Source organism: Penicillium riverlandense (genome assembly GCF_028828495.1).
Source record: "Penicillium riverlandense strain IBT 135883 chromosome Unknown utg000001l_segment0_segment0, whole genome shotgun sequence".
In the NCBI taxonomy this organism is placed as follows: Eukaryota; Fungi; Ascomycota; class Eurotiomycetes; order Eurotiales; family Aspergillaceae; genus Penicillium; species Penicillium riverlandense.
This window is the reverse complement of record NW_026643194.1, coordinates 2,379,105-2,402,292: the sequence shown is the minus strand read 5'-3', so window position 1 is coordinate 2,402,292 and position 23,188 is coordinate 2,379,105. Positions and strand designations below refer to the sequence as shown.

Genomic DNA, 23,188 nt, shown 5'->3' with positions numbered 1-23,188 from the left:
CACTAACAATCAAAGCCCTAGTTTTTTCACGCGAAACGATAAGCTTAAGGATAAAAGAAGTGTCCCGATTGGGATATATAGTAGGAAAGAGATCAACAATGCAGCCGGACAATTGCCAGGGAGGAAAAGAGAAACAAAAAAGAATAGTGAAGGTGGACTGCCGCCCCAGCCTTGTTGTGTGCGCCGAGAAGCCCAAAAACAGACGGATATTAAATCAAGACCCCGAGTACATAACCATCCCCAACAATGCGAAAGCGAAAGCGAAAGCGGCAGTGAAAAGAAAAAGAAAAGGGCAAAAGTCTATGCTTGGTTTGTGGTTCAATGCCATTCCCCGTTCCGTACACCAATCAAACCAGGATCGAAGAGAGATGTAGTGATGGGAGGAGGAGCGTGCCCGATGTTCGAGGAGACACACAGAGAGAGATGAAGGAAACAAGGTGGAAAAGAAGGAAAAATACACAGAACGCCGTCCAAAAAGACACAATGCTTTTGGATACCCATCCAACCCCCATGAATGCAATGGCTATTCAAACAGAGAACAAAATATAAAGAAACGAGAGTTTACACCTGCGACTGGCTCTGGCTGGACCTCGAGCGCTGAGACAGAGACCTCCGGCCACGGCTGGAGGGCGCCCGATCCGACGAGGCCGGGGGCGCATGTTCGAAGAAAGGCACGAGGTCCGGGTTCTGGCTGGGCGGCGTTTTCGACTGAGTAGAGTACTCGTTAAGGATGCGGTCGTCCGCGGCAGTTTCTGGGTGAATCTCGATGCCTTCTTGCTGGGCTAGGCCCGCGTGAGGACTGTCAGATGGGAAAGTCATGTCTTGAGGGCGCTCGATGGGTGACCAGCCGGCAATACTGCCAGCGATGACACCGGCCATGGCGGCAGCGGGGCCGAATGTGGAGTTGGATCGGGAGCGTGTGTTGCGGCGGGTCCGAGACTCCGGTGTGGCTGGCTGAGGAGTCGGGCTGCCATTGTCGTCGTTGGGGGTGGGGGGCGCGGAAGAATCGGCTGAGCGGGAGTTGCTGCGTGAGCGAGGCAGCAATTCTTGCGGATTCTGGAGCTTGTGCTTGATATGTCGCAGTCGGCCTCCGCGAACCCTCTTGATGAAGGCTAGTTGGTCGCGGATCTCTTCGAGGGCGGGGTTCCACTCGTAGCGACGGTCTTCGTCCGAAACAACAACTTCGGGGCGCTGTTTGCGGTGCCAGAGGTGTGGGATGAGTTTTCTGATGAATTCATCGGGAATGAGGCGAATCACTACCCCAATTGGCACCGAAATGGCACCCAGAACCAAGCTGACAGCCCAGTAGGAGCCCTTGTCGAGGCGCGATACGGAAAATGCCGCGCCACCAACAAAGGCGATCAGCACTTGACCGCCAATGATGATGAATTGGATACCCAAAAACCACTTGTTCTTGAGGACACCCTCCAAGATGTTGAGGTTGTTGTCAATGCGGCGGCTGTTGTACTGGTTGAAGATTTGCATGAAGACAAAGGTGTTGAAAACAACCGTCTGCATATGGCCTTCATCCCAAGGGAAGATAGACTGGCCAGCAAAGTTGAGGACGAACGTCACAACCAACTGATAGATGGCCTGTCCGACGATCATCTTCCACATTGTCAGAGTGATAAGTGGCATCGACTTGGACTCGGGTCTGCGGTTGAGAACGTATGGCAAAGGAGGATCCGTCGCCAAGGCCAAAGCGGCGAAAGTGTCCATGATGAGGTTGACCCACAACAGCTGAACCGCGCTGAGGACCGAATCCTCGCTGCTGCTGGCCACGGCCGACACGAAAGTAAGGACGACAGCAGTGATGTTGACAGTGATTTGGAATTGGAGGAACTTCTTGACAGCGTCGCTCACAGTGCGACCCCAAGCCATGGCCTTGACGATCGAGGCAAAATTGTCGTCCATCAGAATGATATCGGACGCTTCCTTGGCGACCTCAGTCCCGGTAATACCCATGGCAAAGCCAACATCGGCGGTTTTGAGCGCCTGGGCATCGTTGGTTCCATCTCCCGTCACGGCGACAGTCTCTCCCAACTTCTTGAGCTGATTGACCAGAATCTTCTTGTCTTCTGGACTTGACCGCGCAATAACCTGCAGCCGTGGAAGGAGTTGGTTCATTTGACGTGGACTTAACCGGCGAAACCGAGGGCCTTCAATGGCAAGACCACCGGGGGTGTAGATGCCACACTCTTGGGCAATGGCTTTGGCCGTCGTGAGGTTGTCACCTGTCACCATCCGCACAAACACTCCAGCGCGCTGGCACACATTGACAGCTTCGGCAACTCCCTGTCGGACGGGATCCTGGATGCCAAAGATGCCGAACAACGTCATGTCCTTGAAGAGAGGTTCGAAAACCGCCAACTGACGGTCGTTTTCCTGGGTCGGGAACCCACGGGGTGGCCATTGCTCATAGTCACGGTACACCAGGCCAATGCATCGCAGAGATCGCGACGCATAGGTTTCCGTTATGTTCTCCAGCGAGGTCCGGGTTTCATCGTCCACCGAGACCTCGGACAGGTCATTGGTAGGATCACGCAAGATGCGAGTAGAATTGGAAGTCAAGATTTCTGCGGCACCCTTCACCAGCATGCGATATTTTCCATTTTCCATCCGGATGACTACGGCCATGCATTTGCGGCTGGAGTCAAACGGGAACATCTGCACAAGCTTGGTGTTTGCACGCTCCTCGCTCGGTGGTCCCATACCTAGGTATTCCCTGGCGAAGGAAAGAAGCGCAGTCTCTGTTTTCGATCCGATGAACGTCTTCACACCTTCTTGCTCGCCTTCGAAGGCAGTTGAGTTGAGCACGATCGACTTGAGTAGGAGGTCCTTAACAGGCGACGAAAGTGTGGACACGAACTCAGAAGCAGAAACATCGCCCGACTGATCGGATGAACCACCACGCTTGTCCCCAAACCTCGAAGATGTGCCGAGAGTCGCAGAAACAACGCTCATTTTGTTTTCTGTGAGTGTTCCGGTCTTGTCGGAGCAAATGGTTGTGGCATTGCCCATGGTCTCGCACGCCTTGAGGAAGCGCACCAGGTTGTTATCCTTGATCATCCTCGTCGTGGCAAAAGCGAGAGCAAGCGTGACCGCGAGTGGTAGGCCTTCAGGTACGGCCACGACGACGATGGTGACGGCCACAATGAAGATCTGAAGGAAGGCCTGGCCTTTGACGTCGGCGCCGCCGTCCATGGACTTGAGTCGGACGAGGAATTTGATGAAAAGCACCACGAACAACAGCAGGCCCGCGGCGAGACCAAGCTTCGCAATGTATTCGGCCAACACGTTCAGCTTCGTTTGCAACGGGGTGGTTTCGCCCTCTTCCTGGAGAGACATCATCGTCCGGCCGTAAGACGAGTGAACACCGGTGGCAGTGACCAGAAACGTTCCCATGCCTTCGGAAACTTTGCCGCCTGACACGATAAAGGGATCCATCTTTCTCAGGTTGTCGTGGTGTTCGATCGCCTTGTAGACCTCATCACCACCGGTTTTTCGGAGAAGATCTGACTCGCCCGTCGCAGAAGACTCATCAAACTTGACATCGTGACCGTCGATAAAGATTCCGTCCACAGGCACCATATCGCCCGGTTCCAGGTACATCACATCGCCGACAAGAATATCATAGACGGAAATTTCCTCCGTCTTCCCGGACCGCATGACCTTGACCCGTCGATTCTCTTTCTTCTTGTTGAGCTTGGCAAACTGTCGTTCCTTTTGCCAGTCGTTGGCAGCACCGACCACAACCACAACAACAATGGCAATGATAATCGCAAGGCCTTCGACCCACTCCACACCCGGCTCGCCGTTCTTCGGATGGATGGACTGCGGGATTCCCACAGCAAGGGAAACGACAGCAGCGATGGTCAGCAAGATAAGCACCTTGTCGTTATACGCAATCCAGGCCAGCTCCCAAATAGTTTTCGTTTTTCTCTCCGGCAATCGGTTATCGCCATATACCCGTCTCCGATCTGAAAACTGGTGTGGCGCCTTATCCTTATGTGTTCCTGCCGTCCCTGGCCGGTTGTCCCCAGTGGGCGAGGTTGGTGATGGTGAAGCCGACTTGGGCATTGGAGCGGTCGAAACCGCATCATCAAAGTCGACTGTCCCATCCAATACCGTTTCATCCACACTCAGTCCACTTCGCAGATTCGTCCGTAGCCCCTTTTCCAACCCGCGCAGTCCACCGAGAGCGTATAACGCGCCCAGGCTCTTGGGATTCAGCAGCTTGTTTAGTTGGCCAGGCGAGAAAGCGAACTTGTTATCCTCCACGACGAAATCAGATTCGTGGTCCGGATCGGGCTTGAGTGCGTCCTCGTCATCGACATTTGTACACTTGGTGGTATCAGATGGTGATGTTGTCTGCACGTAGGTGTCTCCGCCGTAAGTGCTCGATGTTTGGCTGGTGTCCTCGGACTCTAACGAATTGCCGCGCGAGCGCGTCCCGGGCACGGCGAGGTAATTGGAATGTGTCTCGGGGGCCTTGGTCTTGGGCGAGGAGATATTATGTGGCGAGGTTGGCCGACTCTCTCGGTCCCTCGATTCGCGACGTGGGTTCTCGAACGAGGCGCTGGAGCGGATGGATCCTGGGGACCGCATGTCGGTGGGGGAGACATTGCCGTTGTTGAGCAGGGCGCTCGTGTCGGTGGCATCGACATTGTCTGTGGAGAGCTGGAGCGAGGCCGGTGGCGGACCCGAGAGGATCTGGATCGGTGGGTGGGCGGTATCCGGGGTGCTCACGGCGGACGTGTCAATGGTGATGGTTGGGGCCCGTTCCCGGCGCAGCGGCGTGGAGGGAGAGGGGATTGGCTCGTCGTCCTCTGCTCGCGAGTCGGACATGGTGAAGAAAGGATCGCAGATCACGCCGACTCATCTACCGCTGGCCTCGCGCTCATGGAGATAGCAGTCGCGCGGCAGTGAGGTGGCTGGAAGGACGCAGGAGGGAGAGAGGTAGAGATAGGTCCCATGGGAGGGAAGAGAGGGAGAGTGAGGAGCAACGAAGGGCGAAAAGGGAGAAGAGAAGGCTTGGATGCCGAAACCGATGAGGTCAACCCCTTTGTGCCGATCGGGCGATGTTTTGCTCCAGCCACGAGAGTAGGAGCACCAAGCACAGGGATTGGAAAAGACAGTCAGTGATCACTAGCTAGTGGATTATTGAACTCTTTCCTCCCTTCAGCTTGAGTATCAATAGAATCATTCATGGCTTCCATCTTCCTCACGAGGACTGTCTCCCAAGACAAGCTCATAGCGTTTGCACTGCCTCATTGCCAAGACCCTCGACACTGCCCGACCCATCCGGCTTGGATCCACAGATGATTAGTTACTGGAGTCACTATTAACCTCTTCTACCACAGTCCGGTAGAGTTAGTTAGTACTTCTCCTTGGATGAAGAATCATCATCAGTCTGGACTCGCTATTATTAATCTATAGTCCTAACTAACTCACAACATCATCATCATCCTCGTTGCCACCATCTCCTACCTGTAGAGTCGCTGCGTGTACCCTGCTTCACCTCACCTCTTCTTCCCAATTACAACCCAACCACCATCACCACCATTATCACTACCACCACAATGCCCAACCCCATAACCACCCACGGCTTCACTTCCGTCCCCGCCTCTGCCACAACCCTCCTAACGTCAACACCCGCCTACCCAGCACCTACCAGCCAACCAAGCCCAATCCCCGTCACCTCGACCCCAATCCCAAACACACCACTGGCGCAGCGCATCAATAGCTACGCCAAAGCGCGTCTCCCCGAGCCGACATACAACCACTCGCTGCGCGTGTACCACTTCGGGCTCGCGATCAAGCAGTACCGGTTCGCGGCACAGGCAGACTGGCAATTTTCCGATGAAACATACTTCCTGGCGTGCGTGCTGCATGATATCGGAACTACAGAGGAGAACATCACCGCAACGCATTTGAGCTTTGAGTTCTTTGGGGGACTGCTTGCTATGGATGTGCTTCAGAAGAATCCCAACGACAATGTCGGCGGAGACGGCGGAAATGGCCAGGGCGGAGCTCCGGCAGGTGTGGCGTCGCGCGACCAGGCCGAGAGCGTGGTCGAGGCTATTATCCGACACCAGGATTTATGCGAGGTCGGGAAGATTACCGCACTAGGCCAGCTATTGCAGTTGGCGACTATCTTTGGTAAGTACTTGTCTTCCGCCAATCATCACTATAGCCTGGAAATATGTATATTTGTAGAGGGAGAAGAGAAGGGGAAGAAATGCCGGGAAGCTAAACCTAAACAAATCTCGGTGGATGCTGATCATTAACCACTCCGGAATAGACAACACGGGCACCTATGCCGATCTGGTCCACCGGGACACGATCAAGGACGTCTGCGCCCATTTCCCGCGCCACCACTGGAGCAACTGCTTTGCGGCGACCATTCGGCGTGAGAATGGCCTGAAGCCGTGGGCGCATACCACGGCGTTGGGCGAGGAGGCTTTTCCAGCCAAGGTGTTGGCGAATACGCTGATGGAGCCATATGAGTAGTGGATAGGTGAACGAACTAGCAGACAGGCGACGATGAGACACGAGCTATGAAAGAGATGATGTATTTGTAGTCCATTGAGATTGATGCCAATTGTCTTTCTCTCCTATCATAGATGTTCTCTCCCACTCGTATTCGTATCGAATTCGAAGGGTTCTTCCTCCCAGTTCTGATAAACCCATGCTAATGTACAACATAACACAACACACAAGAGAGATAGATGGCTACTGTGGCACCTCACTGCCACTCTCTTCCTCCGCCTTGACCTGCCAGATAAAAGGGTACTGCCCAGACTCCAAATGGCGGTCCTTCATCGTCTTGTCGAGCACCATCGCCTTACTGGAACACGCAAGCGCCTCGACCAGCTCGGCCATGCGCTTCGATTCGGTGAAGCTGCGGGTCAGATGTGGTTTGCTGGCGATCCAGATCGAAACGGTCATGCACTGCATGAGGAGATTCCCTTCCCCTAGGGTGTTGCTGGCGTAGTACAACGCGTTGTGATAGTCGAGCAGCAATTCTGGGAGGTAGGTCCGGCGGATGTACTCGAAGTCTTTTTCTTCGTCGGCTACACACGGTCAGGGTTAGAGAGGATCGTGAAGTGGAAAGAAATGCACGTACTGTCGGGGCTCTCAGCCAGCCAGTCGTCCTCGACCACACATCCAATGTTGACTTCGATATCCGCCATCACATCAGACATGTCGCCAAAAAGTGTCTGAAGAGTGCCGGAGTCTCGACGGCGTTTTGTCCTGGATTGATTGATGAGCTTTTGTTTGCATCGGCCACACTACGAAGAGGACACTCACTTGGAGATTTGCTCATGCAAAACGGCAAACTGTTCCAGCGTGTCGAATCCAGCGATCAAAGACTCCAGATCGGAAGTCTTGGCAGATCGCAGATAGGTCGCATACAGGCCAGTCGGCTTCGGTTGTGCAGCGCCGTTGGAGCCCGACAGGCTCCGTCGGTGAACGCTGTTCTTCCGTGACTTAGTCGGACTGGCCGGGACAGACCCTTCCCCGGAGTCGTCTTCCTGGGGCGGGAACTGGAAAATATCGGACCCGAAAGTCTCCTGCGAGATCTCGCCCATGGGCATACGCTGAGCCAATTCACGAGCAGCGGCAAGTTTGCCAGCAACTATATAACAGGTTAGCATCATCAGACAACCAAACACATGTTGTCTGGGAACATACCAAAGAATTTCCGGTACATCCAAGCACAACGCTCGGCGATCTTGAGGAATTGATTGTTCGACGAGCGGACCCATTCGAGACTGCGGATCATCTTTTCGTCCTCGTCGGTGATGTCCGTCCCAATCAGATCCTTCTTGACAGCGTTCAGCACGAGACCATCTTTCTGCCGTTTCACCCGCGAATACCCAGTCACGGCACTGGCGCGCTCGATGGTAGACACCTTTGCACTCAGCCACGCCCATTGAACGTCGAGGACAGCCTCGACATCGATGCCGTGCTTCTGCATGAGCCGGAGCTGTTGTTTCCGCTGAGTGGGATCAACAATATCGATCAAAATCTTCGAAAAGACGCTATGGGCCATCTTTGTCGGCAGGAGAGACGCGTACAGCGGGATGCGGTCATAGAGATCCATCACTTCCAGATTCGCAATGTATCCGGCCACGATCACCGACGCCATCTCCAAGAATTGAGGGTCTGAGGAAGCGTATCCAAGGGAGCTGACGGCCACGTAGATGTGAGTAGCGATCTTCAACGCCTCTTCGTCTTCGGCAGCAATGAGGAAAGCCTCATCCACTGGCTCACGGGCCAACTCCGGAACGATGGAGGCTGCTCCGAATTTGTTGGCACTGACTTGAGAAATCGCGTGAGCGAGGGCCGAGAAAAATGTATCGTATCCTTTGCTCAAGATGGCGGCTTGGAGATTGCGGAAGGGGTTGCGCGCTTCGCCGCCGACCTGATCATTGCCCCTCAGGTACTGGAGGAACTTTTGCAGGTCTGTGTGTCCAGCCGGTTCCGGCTTGTAGGCGACAGGTGTGTTGGGAGAATGGCTCAGCTTCCGTTGGAACTGCTTGCAGAATCCCTGGTAGCGCGACAGCACGACGCGATTGAAGTAAACGTAGAGGTAGTCATCCCAGCTCCGACAGACCTTGGCGGCAGCCTCGGTCTCACCACAGAGCAGCGCATACACGGCACGCTCGAAGTCATCCGTGTTGGAGCTGCGCGTCAGGGCTGAGCAGGCGGCACGCCACGACTCGTTCGAGCGACTATTCATCATGCGAGTCATGCCATCATCGGCGGGCGTTCGAGTATTGACACCGTGAGTGTCGTCCACGCTGGAACCACACAGGCTGACTGCTCTCCAATTCTCCATGCGGCCCCGAGCCCAGTCGCGGATTTTGGTCCAGTTCTCGCCCTGTCTCAACATCTTCCAGCACGTCATCCAGGTGGCGCGCTCATAGAATTCATCCTGCTTCTGAAGATCCTGTTTTTGCCGAGTGAGCGCGTCGGGATCTAGCTGGGTGATCAAGGGCTTCTGCTTGTCGCTGCTCTGCAGAGCACGCGAGACCCCCGGCTCGTTCGGATCCAGAGGTTGTGGCCACGCGCGCAGGCGTTTATGTCCCTTGATCGCTTCCTTGGTGAAGAGCCATCCATGCGCCCATAAACCCTGGCCTCTTTCCGCTTGAGCTTCCATGTCGGTGATCAGCAGGTCGAGATCTTGGTTTCCGGTCTTCGCCGTCTCCTCCAGCCATCGCATGGCGACCACGCACTCGAGTCCGTACTGGTCCGCGGCCAAGAACTCCTCCCAGACCTCGCGGTCCGACGAGTACCGGTGGAGATTCTGGAAGGCCGCCTGCCGGCCCTCCTTGAAAGCAGCCCGGCTGGCGGGATCGTCAATACTGATGAGATTAAGCAAGAGGCGCCAGGTGTCGACCTCCAGCTGCAGCCGTTGCAGCTCCTCTTCGGTCTTGGTGTCGTGCGACCCGCTCGACCGATACCCCATCTTGGCTCGCTTCAGGGTTTGTTGTTTGTGGATGTCTTGCATGGCGTTCTGCGCTAGGTCGCGATAGCCCTCCACGAGCTTGTACGCTGCCTGGACTTTTTGGAACTCATCTGTCGTGTTTTTCCGCTTAAATTGATCGAGTTTGTCCGCGAAAGCTTCGATCTGGCGAGTGACGCGGTCGGCGGTCCGGCGAAGGGGTTGCAATGCTTCCTGGGCGCTCGTGGCCGTAAACAGCTCGGGGGAACCTGGTGGCGGTCAGTCTTGAGGATGCGACCAAGAGATTCTGCAAACCTACCTTGAGTTTTGCTCAGCAGGCCGGAAACTGACTTGAGACGGGGCTCGAGGAGAGGGACGCCGGATCCCGCGTCCGAGTCGCCGGTCACGTCGTCCATCGTCTCGTCCATTTCCTCGTCCTCGTCCTCGTCCTCATATTGCTCTTCTTCATCGCCGAGGATCTCGTCCTCGTCTTCCTCGACGGACTCCTCGTCGTCATCGATGTCGATAACTTCCTGTGCCTTGGCCGGAGCACGGGCAGCCTGTGAGGAAGCCATTAGCAGGAAGCTGGAGCAGTGATCGCAGCATACTGACCTGGCGTACATTCGGGCCCGAAGCCGCAGAGCGAGTCAGCGGCGCCATGGGTGGTGGATGTTGTTGATGAAGAAAGTCGGTCGTGGTGTTTGTCTCTTTTGCGTTGTTGAGCGCGTTGGTTGGCCGGCGAACGAACTAACGCGATCGGGTCTAGTGGGGATTCGGGCACATATTTTTCTCATTTTCCGCTTCTCTTCCTCTTTCTTTCTTCCACAAATGTCATTAGGCAATCATTAGAGTCTCGGAGCGAAAATTTACTCCATGTTTGCTCAGGTCCATTGGGGCCTCTCAGCGTGCTCAAGATTGTCTTAGAGCAGCTTCGCCAGTTCTTACAACTAGCCTAGTTCTCTCTTCATGGGGGCTCAGCTTGTAGGCACTGGTACATTCATTCAACTATGATTGTTGTTATTATTATTATTATTCGCCCGTTGCCTCATCTTCAGTCGCAACAAGTTGGCCTTGGGACAGCTCACGGTCGACGCCGTGTCCCCTTGGGCCTGGTAGAAGGCATTGCAGCATTCATACAGGGCATCGATCTGTGCCTGGCACTTGTCCTCCTTGTAGCCGTTCTTGGTCAGGCAGTCTGTCTCGGTCAGAGATGGTCTGGTAGGTCTATTGAGAGGTGTAATTACCTTGGATGGCGCACTGGTAGAGAGTCACGTCAGTCGGTCAGTCCGAGACCGATAGAAAAGAGGAGAGTGAACACTTACCGCACGCGGGTGGCAGGGAGGATCATGGGCCAGATCCTGCTTGAGATTGCCCTGCGGCGACCGGTCAGTGTGTGGATGGGTGAGACAATCAGAGTAATTCTCCTACCATCACGAAGAAATGTACAAAGGCAACAATGAGATCACAGAGAAAGGGAGTTGCAGCATCCGGCCAACCAGGCACGGAAAAAGTAGATTATCCGGGCCTGATATCTTCCCTCTTTCGCGCTCAACCTCGTCTCTTTCCTTCCTTCCTTCTCTCTCCAAACTCGCCTCTTGGACTTCTGTCTTTCCCCCCATCGTTGCTTTACTCATCGTCCCCAGTGAGTACTCCAATCCCCAAAATAATCCCCCTCCAGACCTCCAAACTGACCATTTTCTCAAGAGTCGCAAACGCCACTTGATTCTGCCCCGCGCATTTCTAATCATCGTCTTCGTTTCCGCGTAAGCATCGCATCGCACGCGCCTCCGCGACCTGAACCATCTCTGACCCGCCACAGACTCAGCCAAAATGACCGAAGAAGGAGACAAGGGCTCAGCGCCCGGGGAGACCCAGCACCTCAACATCAAGGTGACCGACAACCACAACGAAGTCTTCTTCAAGATCAAGCGGTCCACCCAGCTGAAGAAGCTGATGGATGCCTTCTGCGAGCGCCAGGGCAAGCAGATTGCCACCGTTCGCTTCCTCTTTGACGGCACCCGCGTTCGGCCAGAGGATACGCCTGACACGGTATGTCTCTTTCTTTCTCCCTGTCTCCTTGCGTTGATCTCAAGTCTCGAGAAGAAACTAACTTGGCAATTTTTATAGCTCGACATGGCTGATGGCGACACGTTGGAAGTCCACCAGGAGCAGATCGGAGGCTAGAGCGCTGCGCCTCACCACACATGGGGAGTGTAGCATCTGCGAGGCGAACCGTCGTGAGCGCACTGGATGATCCTACATGTATCAAGTGCGAACGGACTCGCTGGGTTCTTTTGTCGGCGGTGTGTCTCGCGGGGTGTTGATGCTGCTTTTTTAACGAGTCAACGAATTTAAAGAAAGTCTCTCTGGTCTCTCGGACAGTCGGTCGCATACACTGGATATACGGTGTAGACATTATGGACTCTGTGTCTTGCTTTTCATTCTGGTCGAATGGTTACCTCGTACATACTGTAACCCCTTTAGTTCCAGCAACCGGAAAGAGACACTTGGAGTCATTCACTCAGCACTACAGAAAGCACCGGGCTCAAATGCCCAGAGTCTATAAATACATCTCACAAGGGCCCGAAGGCGTTCAAAAGAAGCAGTAAACCAACCAACAGCGCACCGGACCGTTCCCAGTAGCGATCCCTTCCAAAGGCCAATCAAACCATGCAGTAGCAGCGCCTATACAGGAACAAAAGGAGAAATGAAGGAGAGAAACAAGCCCCCCAAATAGCAAGTAAAAAGCAAAAGTAGAAGCAAAATTAAAATCCAAACGATAATCAATCATTCCACACCGACGACTTGAGCTTCTCTTCCTCCTCCTTCGCCTTGGCCAGCTCCTCGCGCTCGCGCTCCCGCCTCCGTATCTCCTGCTCTTTCACGGCACGGTCATACGACCTCTGCTCCTCCGTGCGCTTCGGTGCCCTAATCCCTAACGCACCGGCAATCAATCGTCCCGCAACGGCGGTCTGTTTCTCCGGCCGCCTCGAGGTGCCACCCGACTGCGGCGCAGCACCGTACCCGCCAGCCGAGGTCGGCGACGAGGAATACCACCCCGCCGCTCCGGGTTGAGACGTCTGGGGCGAGATCGGGGTCGGCGGGGGATCGAGCGGACCCTCGCCGCTGATCGTTCGTGAGAACAAAGACGAGGGACCGTCGACTGGTGACTGGAGGTCGTTGTCGTCGGCGGAGAGCTCCGCCTCGTCTTCCCAGGAGTCGGCGACTGCTCTGGGAGGCTTTTTGGGCTTTGAGGTTGATGTTGCGGACCCGGCGATGGAGGATCGGGGCGGGGTCGGCCGTGGAATGTCCTGCACAGGACCCTTGGAGCCAATGGATAGGCTGCGGAGAGTAGATTGCAGCTCGGCTCGGGGGTCAGACATGGTGCGGGAGGGCGGGCGAGGGCATAGGTGAAGAAGAGGATGGGTCAAAAAGAGTGGTGTGAAGAGATTGGGGGCCGGGGTAGAGATGACAGGGTCTAGAAGACAAGATTTAGAGTAATGGCGTCAGACTCGGGCGATCGTGGAGAAGGCGGGCCGGGGATAGACACCTGAGGCAACCCTGTCTGGGGCACGAGGAGGGAGGGGTGCGATTGCAATCTATATGTAACCTGGGACCCTTTCTACGTCTAACGAACTAACTATGTACTCTTGGCCAATGCAATCACCTTCTTTGCGGCCGCTTCAAATCCATCAAATGCATGCAGCGGCAGTCCACTCTCGGCAATCTATACAGGCACAATCAGATGAGTCGAGCAAGAAATGACATACACAAGACCAACAAAAAACTTACCATCTTCTGTCCCCTTTCTTCATTCGTGCCACGCAACCGTACCACCACCGGCACTTTCATATCCAGATCCCGGAATGCCAGGATGATACCCTCGGCGATCATGTCGCAGCGCGTTAACCCGCCGAAAATGTTGACGAAAATCGCCTTCACGCGCGTGTCCGAGCAGATGATCCGGAACGACGACTTGACGGTCTCTGAGGTGGCCTTGCCGCCCGTGTCGAGGAAGTTGGCGCAGTGGCCGCCGTGGATTGTTAGGGCGTCGACTGTGTTCATGGCTAGGCCGGCTCCGTTGACTATATCATCTCTATTAGTCGCTATAGTTACTGGGGTATCAGGCGAAGGAAAACTTACCCAGCGTGCCGACACTGCCTTCGCCTTCCAACCTGCTACGGTTAGTACCGGGGGATTATGGACTAGTAGAGCATTCATACTTAACGTATACAATCCCGTCCTTCTCAGCCTCAACCTCCTCTGGAACTTCCTCGGCCGTGTTCCGCAGACGATGGATCTCTTCCTGGCGACCGGAGCTGCGGAATGCAGCATCATCAAAGCCAAACCGTGCGCCGTGAACTTCCATATCACTAGTGGCCGATATGTCCACCCGAGTCTCCAGCACGAAAGCCTCTTTCTCCGTGAAGATCTCCCACAGTGCTTGAACCAGGCTTGCCAGCTTGCTGTGTGCCGAGTCCGGGAGACCCAAGTGCGAGGCCACTGCGGCAATGACGGGGCTATTTACAAAGTTGGTTTGGGTGTAACTGAATGGGAATTTGCGGGACTGAGTTGAGTCGAAATCTGCAGTTGGAGAGGCAATGATGCATGGTGACAAGGCAGTTCGGTCGACCGTAATCGAAATAGATTTATCAGAAGGTGCTGCCGGTGTGTCTTTCACAAGCACGGCTTTCTGTTTGAGGATTTCCAGAGCCTGGAATTGTTTGATGTACAGGCTGCGTCTCTGCTGGGTGGTTGACTTTGGGGATGGGATAACTCGCCTCAGGGTGTGCAGACCTCGTCTTTGCGAGCCTGTTCCCGAGAGAGGCTGCCAGTCATGTCAGCATATTGATGGTGGAAGCAAGGAGACCAAAACGTACACTTGTGCCCGGCCGAGCACCATTACTCAGGAGAGTCTTCATGCCCTCACCAAACTTCTCCGGGTGATTGACCATGACTGCTCCGGCACGTTCCAGGGCCTGGTATTTCGTCTGTGCGTCCGGTTCTCCAGGAGCAGCCCAAGCACCAGCATGGCCCATGATGCGCCCAGGAGGAGCTTCCAATCCGCCAATGAGAGCCATTATAGGCCTAAACAGGATCAGTATGAACCTTCTCTGTATTCAGAATAAAGAGTGAGAATACTTACTTCGGGTTGGGAGTCCTCCTCCGATAATCTCGAATCCACTCCGCAGCATCCATCTCTGCAACACCACCAATCTCCCCAACAAGAATAATCCCCTGGGTATCAGGATCATGTTCGAAAATGCGAAGAGCATCGACAAAATTGGTACCGGCCAACACGTCGCCGCCCATACTAATACAGAGGCTCTGTCCAAGCCCTGCCCGCGTCGTCGAGGCCACGGTTTCGTAGCTGAGAGTGCCCGACTTGGCGATAATGCCAATGTTCCCGGGCGCGAAGCATGGCAGCGGCTGGAACCCAATTCGGCACTTACCAATGGCAGAGATGATGCCCGGGCAATTGGCTCCGACCAGACGGGTCTTAGATTGCGTTTGCAACATGGAATGGATCTGACATGAGTTAGCTAGGAGAGCATGACTGAAGGTACTATAAATCATACCCGGAGGATATCATGGATTGGAACATGCTCGGCCACAGCCACAACCAGCGGAATTTCCGCCTCAATGGCTTCCTCAATGGCCTTTGCCGTTTGGTTACCGGGCACATAGATGGCCGAGGCATCGGGCTTGGCTCTCTGCTGGGCCTGAAAATAAAAATTAGTTCAATCTGTCGTGATTACATCCTTAGTCCCGGCACCAAACACATACAGCGCTGACGGACGGAAACACCGGCAAGCCCAGGTGCTCGCCCTCAACCCCCGGCTTGACACCGCCGACGATCTTCGTGCCCCATTCCAGCGACTCCTTCACATTAGCCGTAGCCTGTCGCCCCGTAAATCCCTGGAAGAGCACCCTCGTGTGGGCGCCAATCTTGAGATTGGGCAGCGTGTCCGCATAGTTGGCGTGGCGGGGAGAGGTTGAGAAGCGTCTCGCCAACGCCGGCAGCCGCCATGCGGGCGCCCGTCTTGGCAGAGTGTGGAGCAGGGCCATGTTAAGCTTGACTTAACATATAGTCAGTCAATTGCCTGCTGGTTGTCGTTGAACGAAGGAATAAATACGTCAGTCGGGCAAGCAGCAAGTTCCCGAGTTGAGTCGGCTATTGTCCGAACTCGGCTCTCCACAGTTCGGCGCACGAGGCGCCAAGCCCGGTTGTACTTAGGCTAAGCGCCATTTAGTAGCCGACCCTTACATGATTCTAATCGTAGTTGAGTCTCGATACAAACTGTTATGTAGTTTTTATAATATATTATTTACAAATGTTTCTTGACTGATGGGACCAGGTCTGACCATGGGATTTCCACTTTACCTAAATTAGCTGGGTACTGAGATGCTACCACGGGTTTGGAATCATTATTAGGCGGCGGCCTGCTAGATAACGAAACTCATGGAAGTATCACTCACTCGTCATAAGATTTCTTGCCTTTTATAAATCGGCCACTCATTTCCCGTATCGAAAATCATGCATTGCTGGACGCCATCATTCACTCAAAAATGGCACCTCAGGACATGTTCAAACGCTCTCGTTTTGATTTATTCAGAGGCCGGAAATTCCAGCCAGTAGATCAATACTGGACTCCAGAAGAATATGAGTATGTGGAACATGACCTCGATAGACGCCTTCAATATGGCTCGTTCAAGTACGACCGTGAGCTATTCATTTCTATCATCTGCAACGAGTATGCTCTCCGAGTGTCAGGCCAACGAATAGAAATGCTACAGAAAAAGATGAAAGCATTAAAAAAGGTGTCCAGCATCGAAGTCCACCAGATTCAGTTCGCTCAACTGAATACGGAGTTAGAGGAGGTTCAAAAGAAATATAGACTTCAGGAGCATCGGCTTTATATTGCCGAGTCAATGATCCCCGAGCGTCCATTGAAACAGAACTATGATTCCTTGAGGCGGAATCCAGATTGGTATATGCGACACGAGCTGATCCAGGACTGCAAAGATCGTGGCGGATGCTGTAGCAGAGGTTGTGGATGCTGTGCTCAACGCTATTTGACTTCTGAAAAGATGAAAGGAATTGGACACTGTACCTGGGATTGTTGGTGCTGCTCTCATTACCGAGGATTTGACGTTTCGGCGGAGGAGAAGCAGAAGGCCGAAAAGGAACTTGGCGAAAGCCTTCGATCCTGGAACCCGGCTTATCTTTTGAAGATGACAGATGGGTTTTTCGTGAAGCCTAGTCGATGGAATAAATCCTGGATGCGGTAGAATCGTTGCTTACGCCTGACTAGCTAGGCATTTGAAAATTAGACTAGGAGATACCGAATTTCTGTATTGCTATAGTATCGAGTTGATCTCTAAACCTCCTAAGACCTCGCCCTTGCTTGAATCCGAGGGCATCGTAATCATTCGTTATTTGAAGCTCTGAATGGCTTGAAGAGAAAGCAACAAGGCACAGAGCTCATAGGATGGGCAAGTGCAACGGAATAGATGTAACTCGTCGTTAATTGGGAAGCGACGGACGTCATCTAGTGATTTACCAGGAACGGACCTCTGTGTGTATCTAACAGCTTTACCACCCCCTGAGCACCACCTGGATCAATCAGCATCAACATCAACACCAACGTCACCTGCGTCAGAACCACCCGCACCATTCCCACCATCACCGCCACCGCCGCTATGGCCGCCGCCGACATGCCCCTCGGGTTCTGGATTCTGATGTCGGTGATTGCCGGCATCATCTTTGTCACCCTGGCTTGCCTTTTCCTGAAGCTCTGCCTCCGTCCGTAAGTTCTGTTTTATATCGCTGTGGCTTTAGATGGCGCTTTGAATAGTTTCGAACATCGCTGTGCTCCTCAGCCGCCCTACTCTTAGATCTTGGCTGAAAATCTCATGATATTAGCGCCTACTACGCCGCCGCCGCCGGCATCTCCCCTCAGACGGCGCTTACGCACGAGTGGCTGCGGAAGAAGCAGAAAGGCCAAGGTAGAATAGTTCATGGGAGCTCCCAATATACTAGTGGCCACGCTAACAACACTGGATAATGATGAAGCGGGCCGCCTCTCAGTTCTCCTTGAAGCCGAAGACCCCGAGAAGAACAGGGAAAATTTCTATCTCTTTCCCAGCACTGACGTCCGGCTAGTGCCGCTCCCTCCTGGATGGAGTGTCCCCAATCCTCCCCCAGCCTGGATTCGTCCTCCGGCCGCCGCTGCAGAGGGCCGACGAGAGGCTCTCAAAGCGTTAGCTGGGCTTTGCGGCGCCCTCGTTAAGAAAACGGTCATGGGCGATGACCCTAAGTGAGGGGGTTAGGTTTTAGTTATTTTTAGTTGGTTTTTTTGGGTGAGACTAGTCCTCCGAGGAGGTATCCATGCCGGAATATATATTATTAGTGACTTGGAGCGTCCTAAATTCCCGTGGTATACACATCTGCCTGTTCAACGTAGACTAACTTGAATTCAAAGATATAGCACCGATCATTCAGCAACAACTATACTCCCGTGCTCCGGTCATTCCCATTGCACATGAATCAACGGATGAGAATAAATAGCCTGTCCATCCACAACGTCCGTCTTGGTATATGTCAAATAAATATCATTGCCCCACGGGGTAGTAAGAGAAGGATGTGCCTGCAATGTATAAGCGCCCAGGGTATAGTTACCATTGACACCTGAATAAAAATTGACAGGCTCAGTCCACGGGCCCTGCGGTTTAGGAGCTGTGGTGATGTAAAAGTCCGCCGAGACAGACCGACTATGCTGACCGATCCACACAAACGACTGCCATGAGTCGGACCAGTAGAACGTGCCCTGACCACCGGCCGTGACGTTGGGGATATTAATGCTTGGATCGTCGCTCGCAGGCTGCTGCGAAGTCCAGGAGCCATCATCCCAATACTCATACATCCATTTCTTCTCGATGTCCAGCGGGTCCACCTTGGCAAGCGCAATGGTCCCGTTGGAGTTTTGACCATATAAATAGGCTGTTCCGTCTTGGACGACATTGCCATAATCTCCATAGGGGATCTCATTCTCTCCCCAAAATGTCTCGTTGACTATTTCCACCTGCGGCAGACCGGTAGGACCATCGCGGTAGGGGACATAATTGACACGATAAAGGGACGTAGCCGGGTCAGCGATTAGAGTAGATAGATCAGGCATGATGTGGCTCTTTTTCACCCACGTGTATGCAAGCACCGATGCGTCCGGGTTGGTCATAGTGACCATGGGAGGACTGTCTGGCCAAAGGGCGTAGCGCGAGAGATCGCCACATTGGCCCGATTGCGTCTCGTTGCACTCGTCGTACACAAGGGGGTAGAATGCCTGGTTGTTATTGTCGCCGTACATCAGGTATTCCGCGGTGTCTGCGCCAGCGGGCGTGACGAGACGTGGTCCGCCGTGCGAGTTGTACTCCGTCCATGAGGCGGAGCTCGTGATGAGTGGGAATGTCGGTAGACCATTTGGTCCCCAGTTCTGTGTGTCTCGACACACCCAGAGGACACGGTCATTGAATTTGGCAGAGCCGCACGAGTCTCGGTCCAGCGACGGATCTGTCACAAGTCCGAGTACTTGTGGTGTGCCCTTGACCTTGGGATTGACTGGGTTTGAAGATGTTGGTGCAGCGTAAACAAGCACAGGAATCAATAGGCCTGCTGCCAGAGATACTAGCTTCATTCTTGCTATTGATGTTATTGTGCACTTGACTTTCAACAACGAATATAAAAAGCAACTGTTCCACAGACCAGTTGCGTTGCTTCCAAGGAATAGACTTAGCTATATGTAGTCATTAATGCGAGGGGCTTTTAAATTGCTCCCACAGAAAACACGAGCTTCCGTAGATCATCTCAAGGAACTAATGACCAATTCATTTCAGCTAACTAGTTACTTAATGCATAGACCATCACTAAGCGAGTAAAACTTACGCGGACTAATTGCGGAGAGATGCCCGAACAGGATTACCTCATCGGAAGGAGCCGATTGGAAAAGTCCTTCTTAGTCTCTTACTACCATACTCCGTAAAGGGCACGGACTTGGATAAGGGAGTTCAAGCATGATGTAACCCAGCGCGCGGGGTAAAATGAAGCAGACTAATTATTGCTGCCAGATGGTTGTTAAAGAATAGTGGCTTGTAATCAATTTTATACAAGCAGTTGGTAATTTAGCTTGGCGAGCAACGAGGGTTGTCTGTTATTTCATATATCGCTCATCCGAACGGCAAGTTGGAACTATACAACTAACTTCTCAATTATCTCGAGACACGAAATTCAAAGGTAATGCTAAACTGTAACCTGTTCATGTCCAAGCCAGATTATAGAGTCTGATTAGACCCCGTGCAAAAGGCAAATATTCTCACTCTGTCAAAGTGTTGTTCCAGATACTTCTGTAAGTGACAGCTGAATCCCACTTCCCATCTGTCCAGTCCTGCTTGACCGTGAAATGGATATTCCTGGTCTCGCCCGGAGTCAGCCAAAACCCATTGTCGGAAAAGTATCCCTGTACGCCTAGTGGGTAATCTAGCCAAACCCATGCCGCGACCCCCTTTGTGGCAGTAACACTGAATGTGTTGGTACCGTGGACGTGCGACAACTTCAGTACAGGGTCTTGCAGCTTTGCGTTCTGGAGCGATTGCGGGTGAAAGTATGATATGTGCCTGTATGTTTGTTCTTTCTCATGAGGATCATTGGGTGCTACACCCTTTCCATTGACTTCAACTCGAAGAATGGTGTTGTTGAGGTCGAGGCCTTTGTAGTCCTGGAACATGTTGGTCTGCATGGCGCGAGTTGAATTGACCCCACCGACTGTGAAAGGAACGGTCTTGCTAACGGGACTGTTCGGCGCTGAAAGTGATTTTCCGGCCCAGTCCATCCATGTCAGTTTGACCGTTCCGTGGACAGGGGACCACAGGTCAGATGTTACCCAAACCTCCAAGTCACCTGTTGAGGTGTTGTAGTATGGGTATCCGATCACCGGCTCGAAGATGTCCTTCGCGCGATAGAACAGGACTTTCCATCTGCCATCGGCCTCGATGCTGGCCCAAGTGGGAGCAGTCCTAGGCGTTGTTAGAGTTTGTAGTAGAAAATAATAGGGAAGAAATATACCATAGATCTTCCAGTTGCCAGTACAATGATCCCAAGTTGCGTTGCGGCATCCCAGATCCTCGGCGGTAAAAGGCCAGTTCAGAAGTATAGTAGTCTGCCTGGAAGACTTGGGTTGTCCAACACCATGCACTGTATTCTTATTAGCAATGATCTTCATGCTGATCTATGTATAATCCAACCTGAAATTTGCCACACTGTCTTGCATATCCGGGATCGGATACCATTCCTGCACAGCCACGGTCATCTCCTCAAGTCCCATAATGGAAAGTTCACGATCTGTAGCATTTGCTGGGGCTCCAAACGGATAATGCCGGTTATGATGAATGACCATATCAGAGAAGAAGGATAGCTGATCTGCTGGCACTGCTTGCTCCCACGAGTATACTGATGGCATCGAATGGAAGCCGAACTCAGTGGCAAAACGGCCTATGGGGTATGAGCTGAGCTTGAAAGCTTGGCTTGCATCGTAGTTATAGTCGTCTACGCACTTATCAGCATATGTCTGTCTCCTATAATTCCATGAAACTCACCGGTGTCGCTATAGATATAATTGGGGCCCGACGTGTTCAGATATCGCGGAACCTGAGGCATAACGGAGCTGAAGTTCAGTTTCAAAAACCCGTGGTATGTTCTGTTGGTGGTTAACTAAATTAATTATGCATGATAAAATGGGTAAGTACTCACGAGGATGGCATATAGCTGATCGACCTAGTGTTTGCGTAAACTTCACCAATGAGGAGCTCCATGAAGATGTGCTGATACTCGAGCAATAAAGTGCCAGGGTTGGTGGCACTAAAAAAGTACGCGAGCATAATCTGCTCTAGCTCGTTTCCTCCTACCCAAAGTGCAAGACTTGGGTGATGGTTGACGCGACGCTGCAGAATTGACTTGTCAGTATCTGCTCCTTACCAAGGGGATGTGTTGATATCATACAACTTGATATGAGGCCTCTGCTTTGTATTGACTCAGATAACTTGCATTAGCAGGATATTCTGCATCAGAGAATTCTGTCACCGAGTTAGTGCTGGGTCCGTCGTTTTCTGTACTGCAATTCTTACCGAACTCAGACCACAGGAATATCCCCATCTCATCGGCAATCCCATAAATCCAGTCCGGAAGGTATGCTCCCGATGACCAGACCCGCAGCATGTTTTGGTTCTGTGAGTGTGAGCTAACTGAAGACACCTTCCCCGAATATGAGAGCTTACCCCAACAGCGACAGCCTCGAACAAGCTAGATAAACTGTTAGCACGCGTTTTCTCAAATAATTGCCTGCCGTACATACTTTCTCATTTTTGTTTCATTGACTCTGGGCCAAAATACATCCGGAGGAACCAGGTTGGAGCCCTTGGCATAGAACTCATGTCCGTTGACCTCGAAATGAAAGTTGGAGCCCGGGGCGATCCCAGCAGCGAGTTGCTCCTCAGTGATTGGAAGTAGATTCATAACAATAGTACGAAAGCCAACTCTTCTTTTAACTTCTGCAACAATGCTGCTACCATGGACAACTTTGATAGACGCGTCATAAAGTGGTTGGGAGCCCAGGTTGATGGGCCACCAAAGCTCCACCAGACTTGGGTCGATAATCACGCTGCCGGTGATAGTATCGTCGGAATGATGAACATCATCCAAGGGTTTCTTCAAAATTTCGTGGCCACTTGCGTCGTTCAAGATCAGTTCCAAAGAGATGTCCCTAGGCAATGAGCCTACGTAATCGAGACTTGCATTAAACACCCATGGCTGAGACTGGTCAGGAGGAATGTTGTTCATTTGATCCTTGCGATAGATATCAATCAACGCATTGCGCACATAGGCTGGTGATGCAGTATTCAGCTGCACGACGCGCCCTGGTTGCCAAATGCCCGCTGGAGCAATCTTGGGAGCCCAGTCCCAGCCAAAGTCAGATTGTTCTTTTCTCATGAATTCTTTGCAGCAGAATTCTTCTGTGTATCCACCGTCGACACTATTCAGTAAAGCTATAACCGATTGGTCAGGAATACCGATACTAGTTTGGAGAAATGACAAGACGTACGGTCTCCGTGGCGGGCAATTTCCCGTACGATCTTAGACGCAGAGCCAAAGTTGAGACTCAGTTTGGGATCATCTTTGCAAGATCTAACAATGTCTGTCACGTCAAAATACCACTGGCGGAATTGGTTGTCAACGTTCGCAACAAATTTCCCACATAGCTCGATTGAAGCAAAAGTGTCAATGCCATCAAAAACAAGCCATGTGGAATATCCATGTCCTCGGTGCCTGCCACCCGATTAGGACAAAGTTCTATCTTAGCACGCTCCGTTTCTCTCTTACACGTTCTTAATAGTGGACGAGTACGTCCAGTTGGAGCGCTGCACCCAGAGTAGCGCAGTGTCATTTTCTCCGTATAACGGATCATCGATAGCACCGGCTGCATAGAGGTCTAGATGGGCTTGAGAGGGCACTGATCCAGGCACTGTAACATTTGGACCTTTCAAGGTCCATTGCTGGGAGCTAAGGTCGATGGTGTGCTGGCACAGCGCCACACCAGCAAACAACACAGGAATGAGACGCTGCATCCTTTGGCTGTTTCTCAAGTCTCGCGTCTCGTTTACCAAGAAGTGGTTTGAGCTACTAAC

At 52.7% G+C, this 23,188-nt stretch overlaps 8 protein-coding genes across 8 annotated transcripts; 3 read left to right on the top strand and 5 right to left on the bottom strand.

The window, feature by feature from the left end:
- Positions 1–561: 561 nt before the first annotated feature.
- Positions 562–4,848, bottom strand: pmcA (putative P-type calcium ATPase; the record flags this gene model as incomplete). Its single annotated transcript, XM_057192392.1, has 1 exon — positions 562–4,848. The coding sequence occupies one exon, from the start codon at positions 4,846–4,848 to the stop codon at positions 562–564; it is 4,287 nt and encodes a 1,428-aa protein (XP_057057345.1).
- A 734-nt stretch (positions 4,849–5,582) lies between these two features.
- On the top strand, positions 5,583–6,513 carry N7474_000976 (putative urea hydro-lyase/cyanamide hydratase; the record flags this gene model as incomplete). Its single annotated transcript, XM_057192391.1, has 2 exons — positions 5,583–6,162; positions 6,305–6,513. 2 exons carry the CDS (start codon positions 5,583–5,585, stop codon positions 6,511–6,513), a joined length of 789 nt encoding a protein of 262 aa, XP_057057344.1.
- A 222-nt stretch (positions 6,514–6,735) lies between these two features.
- On the bottom strand, positions 6,736–10,827 carry N7474_000975 (uncharacterized protein; the record flags this gene model as incomplete). The annotated part of the gene is made up of 9 exons (XM_057192390.1): positions 6,736–7,076; positions 7,130–7,257; positions 7,315–7,642; positions 7,699–9,723; positions 9,774–10,014; positions 10,067–10,201; positions 10,540–10,649; positions 10,699–10,711; positions 10,777–10,827. Coding segments are annotated over 9 exons (3,372 nt in total), but the record flags the coding sequence as incomplete, so codon positions are not given.
- A 457-nt stretch (positions 10,828–11,284) lies between these two features.
- N7474_000974 (SUMO family protein SMT3) lies at positions 11,285–11,638 on the top strand (the record flags this gene model as incomplete). Its single annotated transcript, XM_057192389.1, has 2 exons — positions 11,285–11,503; positions 11,582–11,638. The coding sequence occupies 2 exons, from the start codon at positions 11,285–11,287 to the stop codon at positions 11,636–11,638; spliced, it is 276 nt and encodes a 91-aa protein (XP_057057342.1).
- Positions 11,639–12,237: 599 nt separating this feature from the next.
- N7474_000973 (uncharacterized protein) lies at positions 12,238–15,523 on the bottom strand (the record flags this gene model as incomplete). Its single annotated transcript, XM_057192388.1, has 9 exons — positions 12,238–12,932; positions 13,103–13,181; positions 13,247–13,539; positions 13,598–13,629; positions 13,678–14,282; positions 14,335–14,542; positions 14,601–14,983; positions 15,034–15,177; positions 15,242–15,523. 9 exons carry the CDS (start codon positions 15,521–15,523, stop codon positions 12,238–12,240), a joined length of 2,721 nt encoding a protein of 906 aa, XP_057057341.1.
- A 501-nt stretch (positions 15,524–16,024) lies between these two features.
- N7474_000972 (uncharacterized protein) lies at positions 16,025–17,779 on the top strand (the record flags this gene model as incomplete). Its single annotated transcript, XM_057192387.1, has 4 exons — positions 16,025–16,446; positions 17,086–17,265; positions 17,382–17,464; positions 17,532–17,779. 4 exons carry the CDS (start codon positions 16,025–16,027, stop codon positions 17,777–17,779), a joined length of 933 nt encoding a protein of 310 aa, XP_057057340.1.
- A 206-nt stretch (positions 17,780–17,985) lies between these two features.
- Positions 17,986–19,149, bottom strand: N7474_000971 (uncharacterized protein; the record flags this gene model as incomplete). The annotated part of the gene is made up of 1 exon (XM_057192386.1): positions 17,986–19,149. One exon carries the CDS (start codon positions 19,147–19,149, stop codon positions 17,986–17,988), a length of 1,164 nt encoding a protein of 387 aa, XP_057057339.1.
- A 675-nt stretch (positions 19,150–19,824) lies between these two features.
- Positions 19,825–23,128, bottom strand: N7474_000970 (beta-mannosidase; the record flags this gene model as incomplete). Its single annotated transcript, XM_057192385.1, has 11 exons — positions 19,825–20,524; positions 20,574–20,702; positions 20,753–21,053; positions 21,104–21,204; positions 21,258–21,448; positions 21,507–21,580; positions 21,632–21,731; positions 21,782–21,806; positions 21,859–22,549; positions 22,606–22,829; positions 22,884–23,128. 11 exons carry the CDS (start codon positions 23,126–23,128, stop codon positions 19,825–19,827), a joined length of 2,781 nt encoding a protein of 926 aa, XP_057057338.1.
- Positions 23,129–23,188: the final 60 nt, after the last annotated feature.